Source organism: Chinchilla lanigera, unplaced genomic scaffold (assembly GCF_000276665.1).
Source record: "Chinchilla lanigera isolate Chin_1 unplaced genomic scaffold, ChiLan1.0 scaffold00067, whole genome shotgun sequence".
Taxonomy (NCBI): domain Eukaryota; kingdom Metazoa; phylum Chordata; class Mammalia; order Rodentia; family Chinchillidae; genus Chinchilla; species Chinchilla lanigera.
In genome coordinates this window covers 1619654-1630274 of record NW_004955468.1, presented here as the reverse complement: position 1 = coordinate 1630274, position 10621 = coordinate 1619654, and the positions used below count along the sequence as shown (strand labels likewise).

The window sequence follows — 10621 nt, the reverse complement described above, 5'->3', positions numbered from 1 at the left end:
TTTTCAGAGGTGGGTGAATCTAGAGTTTGTAGTTAATTCAAGGTCCAGTGCTGGGATTAAGGATGTGAGTACCACACCTGCCCTAGGGCAAGTAGTCTCCATGAAATATGAGGGACAGAAAGAGGCTGACCTCTTACCTCCCTTGTTGCTTTTGCTGTCTTCTGCTGCCATGAGCTGTTGCTCCTCTGCCATGCCACTGATTATGGACTGAAACCTCTATAAAATGTGAATTTATAAACCTTTCCTCCCTTAATTTATAGGTGTGGGGTATTTTGTCTCAGCAAGGAGAACAGTAACTAAGACATACCTCAAGAGAAGAAAATCTACAGAAATTACTTTGACTTATTCTGTATGTAAGTTTTGTCTATCTCCCCCCCATTTAGTTGATCTTTTATTTATATCAGTATGGCCTTGTGGGTATTTTATACCAGTGGTTATAATCCAATATAACTTAATTTTATTGTTCAAGTTTCTCCTAGTTTTTGTTTTGTTTATTTGTTTTTTGTTATTTCTTGAGACAGGGTCTTGCTATGTAGTTCACCCTTATCCTGGATTCACTATATAGCCCATGGTGGCCTTGAACTCGCAGCAATCCTCCTGCCTCAGCTTCCTGAATGCTGGTATTACAGGCGTGCACCACCATGCCCAACAAGTTTTTCCTAGTTTTGATATTACTTTTGATGATGCAATATCATTTTAAAATATCCCTTGTTATTGCTATTAGTATTTATATTCAATATGCTAGTAACATAGCCACTCTTGTTCACTTATGATTTGTTTGCATGGTGTCTTTTTCCATCTATTTCCTTTCAAACTACTTTTGCCTTTGAATCTAAAGTATGTTTCTTAAAGTTAGACAATAGTTGGAAATTGCTTTTCTTTTACCAATCTGACAAGCTCTGCTTTTTGAGGGGGATATCTAGACCATAGACATGTAGTGAAATTATTGATGAGTGGATTTGCATTTGATATTCTGCTATTTATTTTCTATATGTCTCTTTTTGTTCTTCTTGGGCCTCTGTGACTGTATTTTTGTCTTAGTTTTTTAGTGTGCCACTTTAGTTCCTCTCATAATTTATCAGATATTTATTTTCTATCAACAGTATTTTAAAGTCATTTCTTCATTAGTTAGTTGCTCTAGGGCAGGGATCTACAAACTATGTATAACCCATGAGCCAAATATGGTCTGTTTTACACAGCCCACAGATTGGGAGGAAAGGACAAAAGAATAATATTTTATGACACATGAAACTTACGTGAAATTCAAATTCCATGATTTATAAAGTTGTATTATAACACAACCATGCTAATCCATTTATACTCTGAGCATTCTCAGAGTTGAGTAATTGTGACAAAAATGTTATGGCCCACAAATCCCACAGAGAAAGCTAATAAAATCAATAAAGCATACTGATTTAATTAAAAATGATTAGTTTATCAAAAACAAGGAAGGAAAAAAGAAGGAAGAGATAGATGATAGATGTACAAAGTACATTTAAACCTAACTACATAAATAATTCCACTGGCCAATGATCTAAACATTCCAATTGCAGTAAACTAAATAATGTCCCCCCAAAATACTATGTCCTAATCCTTGGAACTTGTAAATTTTGCCTTATATGGTAACAGAAACTATAGATACAATTAAGGATCTTGACAAGATGACATTTTGCTGAGAGCCAGAAGAATACAGGAGATACAGACATTCACAGGAGGAGGCCATAAAAAGATTGAGCAGAGAGTGAGTTGAAGATGTGGGTCTGAATAAACACATGAAAAAAGTCAAGCATGCCTGTCATCTCAGTACTCAGGATGTGGGGGCAGGAGAATCATCATGAGTTTGAGGCCAGCCTGGGCTACATAAATGAGTTCAAGGCCAGTCTGAACTACAACTACAAAGCAAGACCCTGTCTCACAAGCCAAAAAATAAACAAAGAAAGGGGGAAAAAAAATAACATCTCTGGCCATTAGAGAAATGTAAATTAAAAAAAAAAAACAACTGAGATTCTATCTTACTCCAGAAAGAATGGCTATCATCAAGAAATCAAATAGTAACAAATGTTAACAAGGCTGTTGGGAATCAGGAACCCTTCTGTATTGTTGGTGGGAATGTAAACTAGAACACTCCCTATGGAAATCAATATGGAGATTCCTCAGAAAACTAAAAATAGAAATCTCATTTGACCCCCAGCTATTCCCCTTCTTGGTATCTTCCTGAAGGAGTTCAAGACACATATTACAGTGATTCATGCATACCCATGTTTATAGCAGCACAACTCATAATAGCTAAATCTTGGAAGCAGCTTAAATATCCATCAACAGATGAGTGAATAATGAAAATGTGATATTTACACAGAATGAAGTACTACCAAAAAGGAGGATAAACTTGAGTCATTTGCAGGAAAATGGATGTACTTTGAGACCATGATGTTAAGTGAAATAAATCAACTCACAAGCTTAAATATTGCATGGTTTCTCTCAAATGAGAAACCCAAAAGAACAAAATGAAAGACAGGTAATAGGAAATGAGGAGCTTTTGCAAAATAGGAAGGGGATCACTAGATGGCGGGAAAGGGGAGGGAGTGAAAGGGAAGGGGATAAAAAAAGAATTAAGATGTATTATGTAAATGTAACAACTCACAATGAATGTCAGCATGTAATACAAATGTACTAATTTTTTAAAAAGAGTGAAAAAAACGAAGATGCAGGCCTTAAGATTAGAGTGATAAAAATAAAAATATAAAAACAAAACAAAGCAAAAAGATTGGAGTGACACAAGCCAAGCTGGGTTGGACACATCTATAAACTTAGCACTCTGGAAGGCTGAGGTAGGAGCATCATCAACTTAGAACCCAGTATGAGCAACTTAGACAGCTCAAGAGTCCCTATCTCAAAATTAAACAAACAGAAAAAAAGAGGGTAGGTGAATGGGGCTAGGAGTATAGCATACGGTGAAGAACCTCAGTTCAATCTCCTGTACCATAAATAAAATGAATGGAGTGAGTAAAAGCCAGCAAATCAGAAGTCTTGAGAAGTTGCAGAAATGGCATGGGGTGGATTCTTCCTTTGTGCCTTCCAGAGGCATTACAGTCCTGCTGACACCTTGGTTTGGCCCAGTGAAATAGAACTTTTCTATAGTCCAGAAAGAATAAATTGCTATTGTCTTAAAGTCACCAAATTATAGTAGATTTTTAACTGTAGTCACTGGAAACTAGCAGACCAAGTAAAACACAAACATTATCAAATTGGATTATGAAAACCTGTGTTATCTATGGAAAGGTACAGTAGGATAAAAGTGAAAGTACAGAAAAAACCCTAACTTGCTGACAGTAATCAAAAGACTGTTTTAAGGGGCCAGGCTTGGTGCAGATGTCTGTAATCCCAACACTCAGGAAGACGGCCATGAGTTTGAAAACACCCTGGACTACATGAGTTGCCAGCCTGGACTACATAGTGAGACCTTGTCTCAAAAAAAAAAAAAAAAAAAAACCAAAAAATGAATTAAGAAAGCGATTGTCTCAAAATTCATGAAACAAAGACTATTACACTGCAAGGACAAATCCACAGAGATTTTAGCACAGTTATCTCAGTAATTAGCAGATGAATGAACAGAAAATAAAAATATGGAACACTTGAACACCACTATCAGTCAATCTGTCCTAATTGACATTTATAGGTCACTCTACCCCCAAATAGAATACACACTCTTTTCAAGTGTGTATTATACAGAACAGTTATCAAGTAGACAATATTCTGCGTACTAACCAAATTTCACTGAATGTAAAACAATTTTAAGTCACTGAAAGTATATTCTCTTGTCACAAAGGAATTAGGTTAGATATCAATAATACAGAGATAACTGAACCAAACCCTCTATACTTGGAAACTAAGATGCTTCTAATTAGCGCAATGGTTAAAAATTATCCTAAAGCAGTTAAGTGAATATTTTTGAATTAAGAAAATAAAAACACGGACCTTCAAAATGAGTAGCTGAAGCAATACTTAGGGGAAAATGTGGTTCTCAAGGCTTACACTGGCCAGGTATGGTGGTGCAGGTCTGTAATCTCAGCACTCTAGAGGCTGAGGCAGGTGGGTTGCCACAAATTGAAGGCCAACCTGGGCTACATAGTAAAGTCAAGGCTAGCCTGAACTACATATGGAGATCCTGTCTCAAAAATAAATAAATAAAGCCTACCTAAATGCTTACATTACAAAGGAGAATACTAAAATTGATGGCCTTAGCTTTCCCCATAAAAATTTATGGGAAAAATGAGGAAATAAATTAGGTATAATCAGAAGAAAGGAAAAATAGACACCAAAGCTGAAATCAATAAAACGGGGGAAAAAGTTTAAATAAAAATATCCAAAATCCATTTTTGAAAAACTCAATGAAACTGATAAGCTTATATCAAGCAGAAAAACAGGAAGACACAAATTACCATCAAATATAAGAAAACAGGGAGCTGGGGATTCAGCTCAGCAGCACAGCACCTGCCTGGCAAGCGCAAGGTCGTGAGTTTGATTCCCAGTACCGGAAAACAAAACAAAACAAAATGAAACAAAACAAAAAACAAATACAGTATTATTATTTATTCTACAGATCTTGAAAGGAGAAAAATGTATTTAGAACATATTTATACCAATTTACTTTTTCTCTTCCTTTCTTTCTTTCTCTTTCTTTCTTTCATAGTCCTGGGGATTGATTTGAAGACCTCCTGGATCCTAGGCACAGTCTACCCAACTCTAAATGTTAAAAATTGGATAAAATTGACAAAAAATACAAATTACCAAAGCTTTCTTAAGAAAAGGCTCATGAGTATCCCTGTATCTATTACATTTAATTCAGAGCTTAAACACTGAAGTAATAAAATTCCAGGCCCAGGTGGCTTTGTTGAGATATTTTACCAAATATCTGAAGAAGAAATAATTCCAATTCTGAAACAAACTCTTCCAAAATGACAATACCTCACAAGTCATTCAGTGAGTCAGCATTATCCTGATACCAAAATCAGTAAGCCACTGCAAGTATATGTACTAAAGAAAATTTTAAATTTTAAGTCTGACAACATATCAAAAGTAGAAATCATAAAAAATAAATAAGTATTTTAAAAAATTTTAAAAAGAAATTATGAGAAAGGGGTCCCAGAAATGCAAGTTTGGTTCATATTTAAAAATCATTAAAATTTTCGTTAACAGAAAAAATTCAGTGCATTCATTAAAAAACAAATGATCATCTCAAAGATGTACAAAAAGCATTTGGAAAAAATCTAACACATTTCTCCTAAAAGCTGTGAACAATGACATGAGGAATGCAAAGGAATTTCCACAATCTGGTAATGAACAACTACAAAAAACCTTTTAGCTATCACTGTTCTTAGTGGTAAGTGGTTAAATGCTTTTTATCTTAGGAATAAGGTAAAGGATGTCAACTTTTTTTGTGTGTGTGTCTTCTTGAGACAGGGTTTCACTATGCAATTCAGGCTGGCCTTGAACTCACTTTGTAGCCTAGGCTGGCCTCAAAGTCTGAACAAAGAGAACATTCAAAACAACTTTGAAAATGAACAAAGTTGGAAATTTTACATTTCTTGATTTCTAACTTTCAGCGATATCGATCAAGACAGTATGTTACTGATTTTCAGACACATAAACAGATCAACAGAACAAAATGCAGAGTCTGGAAGTAGGCCTGCACATATACAGTCAGCAGAACTTTCAATATTGCTTTCACATATTTTTCTGTCTGTATTTAAAAGTCACGATGGATATTTTATGCAATAAACTTATCTGGTAAACAGAAACCCTGTTTTATACTGCTACCACATCTATTATTTAGTTTCTTCCTTTCCAAATGTTCGAGTAAACGAACCTCAAACAACTACCGTTACTTTCCCGCACTGCACGGTGCAAGGGGGGATCCGAAATCGTGAATCTGTCACTCACACTCTGATGGTCTCACGCGCACGCTCTGGCACACAGTCACATGCTCCCTGCAGCCGGTCACTCCTGCCACACCCGCCAGCCGCAGGGCCTTCAGCTGGTGTCTGTGTGCAGTTCCAGCCCCATGCTGGGATCCGGGTGCGTCCCCTACAGCTAGCCAGCAGGCAGCCTGGCATCCGAGAAAAACAGGCCTTACCTCCCGACTCCAACTGCTTAGAACCAGTAACTACACTCACCCCTATACAAAAGCACACATTGTACCCGGACGCGTCAGCGTCCTCCGAGGACAATCGAGCGCTGTCTGGCCAGGTACTCATCACATTCAGTACGGCGGTTATAAGATCCCGAACAACATCCTTCCAGCCAGTTCAGCCATTTTTCTGCGCCCGCAGGACACTACGTTTCCCAGAATGCACTGCACTGTAACCAACTTCCCGCGAGATCCTCACTGTCCGAGAACGCTTTTCTAAACAGAAGTAGGCAATCTCAGAAGAGAAGCGTGCGTGTAATTGGCAGTTGGAATTCAGGGGAACCTCTTACAGAACATAGGTTAGGGTCCCCTAAAATTTCTGAGTCTTCTGTTCGGGATGGGGTGGAGAACTTTACTTTGGGACCAAGCGTGCGAAAGCACTTCTGCACATCCCACCTTCGGTGGCTGTTATTTTGGAGCACTGGACTACATTTCCCGAAGGCCTTTGCATCCGACGCTCTCCCTACCTGAAGTCTGTGGCTCTAGGCACTTGGTTGCTGCTTAAGGTTTGCCCAGTGTAGTCTCTTAGCCCAGGCTTTCATGGTCATAAGATTGGGAGAGGTCTAGTGATTAAGGAAATGTCACCTGGAGTCCCTACACCTACTCTGCTAGCTAATAGGAAGTTCTCATATTAGCCAGCGGAGTAGGTTCTTGATTCTTTTTAGGGAATTCCAAGATGTCAGTGAGAGACAAAGAATGGGTTTTGTTTTTGTTTTTGAAAGAATGGTTTTATTAGGCAGAATTAAATAAAGGAGAAAGCAGCACTGTAGTCTAGCGTTGGGGACACATAGCAGTCTTAAAGTTGTCCTTTAGGGTGACTGATCTTAAGATGTTTTACCAAAAACACTCTTTACACTCTTTGAATCTGTTCATTTTAGGATCAGGTTGCTGCCCTTAACCCTATTACTAAACTAGGTTAATTTATGGATTTGTAGTATCTTTAAAGGTTTGGGGAGTGATTGTTACGCAGGTAGGTAGACACTAGTGAGCCTGAGGGACAGAAAAGGTCCAAATTACAGTACAGTACAATAGTATGCTCTGCCAGTTACATTCAATGAAGAAATAAAGACGTCAGTGTATAATCCACTTAGAATCATGTATTTGGTCTCCGATCCAAAATGACCCTACATAGCACTATGACATTTTAAAGTTATGTACTGTAACATTTTTGGTTTGTCTCAAATTCAGCTCAATGACATCAGAAGGGATGTCTTCTTTAAAGACACTCATATCTTGTGCTGAGACTTCATTTTGATTTGAAATTTTTTTCATAAAGTTCTAAATTTCTTACATGATTAAGGCCCTTGGGGGGCACTAACCATCTGAAAAGAACAAGGAAGATATTTTCAAAATACCAACTTTCCAAAGTAAGCGCTAAGAAAAATATTAATAAGCATGTATATTATATAGTTAAAACAATGATAATCATCATAGTTCCCTGAACCCTGAGAATGATTCTCCTGCACATAAAAAGACATTAAAGCAGGGCGTGGTAGTATATGCCTATACTCCCAACATTCTGAGAAGGTGAAGCAGGAGGATTTCAAGTTTGAACCCAGTTTATACAATTTAGAAAGACAACTTGTCTCAAAAATAAATTGGGCCTGGTGGTGCACACCTGCAATCTCAGCACCCATGAGGCTGAGGCAGGAGGATTCTGAGCTCATAGTGGGTTCAAGATCAGCCCAGACTACATAGGGAGACCCTGTTGCAATAAATAAATAAATAAATATTTTTAAAAATTATATATATGGTGTGTGGCTGGGGTACAAAGGTCTTTGGGTCAATCTACAAAAACAACAACAAAAAAAGAATCCAAATCTGCACTTAGAGTAGACGCCTACATGACACTTCTTATTTAAGGTGTAATTCTCTTTATATCTTCTTATAGTAAATTCTGCCAAATTTCAGCATGGCCACCTCTATGTCTTCTATGAATTTTTTCATCTAAAACACAAAGAACACAGAAGTGAGGAACTGTGTAAGGAATCAGTTTCCCAGTGACATGATGGACTTGGAAGTTTAAAAACAAGACAAACACAAAAAACAAGCCTGGGCAGTAAAGATATGGAGCACTACATAGACATGGATAACCTTGAGTAGCTTTGTGTCCTAAATTGTATTCTTCTTTTTTTTGGGGGGGTGGATATGTTAGTCCTTTAATTTTACCATGCTTGTTTTGCTTAGGTAGTTTTGGGTGCTTTTTATTGTTCCTAAACTTTTTTTAACAAGGTGAGATAAAAGATTCAACTGGGGTTTCCTAATCTGTAGATGAAATCTCATATTTATAGCATATAATTTGATTCTTATATATGCAGTTACAGTTATCTGAAGCAATAGTATTTAAATAACAACTTTTTCAAGCTGTACTATAAAACACTCCTGAATACTATTTAACAATATTTTATGATTAGCTTTATTAATAGTACATTTTCATGCATTTAAAAATTTTGTTCTAGCTTTGCTATTTACAATGTCTGATTCAGTTCAAATCAACAAATACTCAAGCCTACATGAGAGATGGGTAGAATATACACTTTTAGATAATAAGCTAAGTTCTTTTTAAGAGTAAAAGTTAATATTGGGATTCAAAAACCTAAATTTCCAAAGTTACTGTTGATTTAACCAATATATTACCAATTACTGTTGATTTAACCAATATATTAGGCCACAGGACTGCCCATTAATCTCTCTTGTCAAAGAGCAAGTAATCCCTTGAACCACTTTTCCTCAGCTTCAGCTTTTTCAATAAATATATTTGGATGAACCAGAGAATTGTCATCTTGGTACTTGATAGCAGTAGGGATGCTGCTAGAGTCTTTTTCTTTTTCAACCCTGGGTGGATCAGCAACTACAGATGCTGGTCCTGATGGTGGAGTAGTTAGGTTTTACTTCACTAGGTTCCACTGACTTTTTGACTTCTTTACTTAATCTGCATCTCTGCTGAACAAAAGAATTACTTCCAATATCTTTAACTTCTTTAACTCTTTTTACTTGTTCTACCAGGGTGGCTTCGTCTTCTGCCTCTCTGCTCTTTGCTTCTTCTTCATTTCTATCTTTGGCCTTCAATGCTTCATCAGCTTTCACAGCAGCTTCAAGCAGCTAGTTGCATTCTGGCTTTGGCCTGTTCAGTTGGTGGCAGATGTTCTAAACCAGCTTTGATGTTACCAGTTTCCCTGAGGATACAACGATTGCTGGCAACCCCAGAGGCCTCCATGGAGAGACTCGGCAGTGAAGGACTGCACTCGCTGGCGGTGAGTGCTAAAGGCTCAGTTGTCCCAAGCAAAAGAACGATTGGCCAGGAGCCATCTTGGGGAGGGGCCAGCTGAGCTCCCTGAGTTGTATTCTTCTTAAATTATGATTTTCCTTGTCTCCTTTCTACCTATATTTCTTCTACCTCAGGAAGAACACACATATCCATAGCTCTTAAATACACTCACAAGATCTCTCTTAACTGTGGCATTTAATGTAGCTACTGATACGTTTAAATGAAAATGTGCCATTTTATGTTTTACTTTGTGTTGCATGCTTCCTTTTTCTCTCCTTTCTTTGTGTTGGATTGGTTTTTATTATTTCAAATTTTTTTACTGTACTAGTTTGTAGGTTTTTTTAGCCACTACACTTGTAGGCCCAATCATACTTATTGAGTCCACATTTATCAATACTCTTAACTCTCTACTCAGTGTTTTCTATTCTATTCTGTCTCTTAAGTTTATAATACAAGTTATCAATGACAAGACGTTTTATTAGCCAGGGGTGGTTGGGTATGATTGTAATCCCAGTACTTGGGAGGCTGAGGCAAGAGTATCATCATGAGTTTAAAACCAGCCTGGATTACATAGTGAGTTCGAGGACAGCCTGAACTATATTTTGAGACCCTGTCTCAAAAACAAAGAAAAAACAAAAGAGAGGTTTTATTTTTTAAAACCTCTTGAGATTATATTATTATTTTGTCAGTTTATATTTAATCAGAGAATTGTCTGACATAAGTGGTATTCAAAAACATAAAATAGTTAAATTCTATTAAAGTGGAACAAAACAGGACATCATTTTAAGGCAATAAAGATATTTTATTCATCAGAAACTACTGTAGTAGGGAAGCCAAACCACTGTAAATGGAACTCGGCTTTGGGAAACAAAATGCAGGAAACTTGAAATGCTGAGAGGTGCTAAAGTAAAGATTGGGGGTATAAACAAGGAGCCCAGTCCACATGACTATACCATCTGCACTTTTTTTTTTCTTTTTGAGACAGGGTCTCACTATGCAGTTCAGGCTGGTCTTGAGCTCACTTTGTAGCCCAGGTGGGTCTCAAATTTGTAACGATCCTCGTGCCTCAGCTTCTCAAGTGCTGGGATTTCAGGCATGTGCCACCAGGCCTGGCTTGCCATCTGGATTTTTACTAACCAGCACTTATCCAAAGGAGACAGAAAGTT

At 37.3% G+C, this 10621-nt stretch overlaps 1 protein-coding gene and 1 pseudogene across 1 annotated transcript in view; both read right to left on the bottom strand.

Annotated features, from left to right (window-relative positions):
* The window catches only part of LOC102027163 (zinc finger protein 850-like), a 124580-nt gene extending 118261 nt beyond the window's left edge, over positions 1 to 6319 (bottom strand). Inside the window, 1 exon segment of the mRNA XM_005399890.2 lies at positions 6174 to 6319. Coding sequence (XP_005399947.2) covers positions 6174 to 6254 — 81 coding nt within the window. The 5' untranslated portion in view covers positions 6255 to 6319.
* A 2287-nt stretch (positions 6320 to 8606) lies between these two features.
* On the bottom strand, positions 8607 to 9980 carry LOC102024206 (annotated as a pseudogene).
* Between the last annotated feature and the right edge of the window lie 641 nt (positions 9981 to 10621).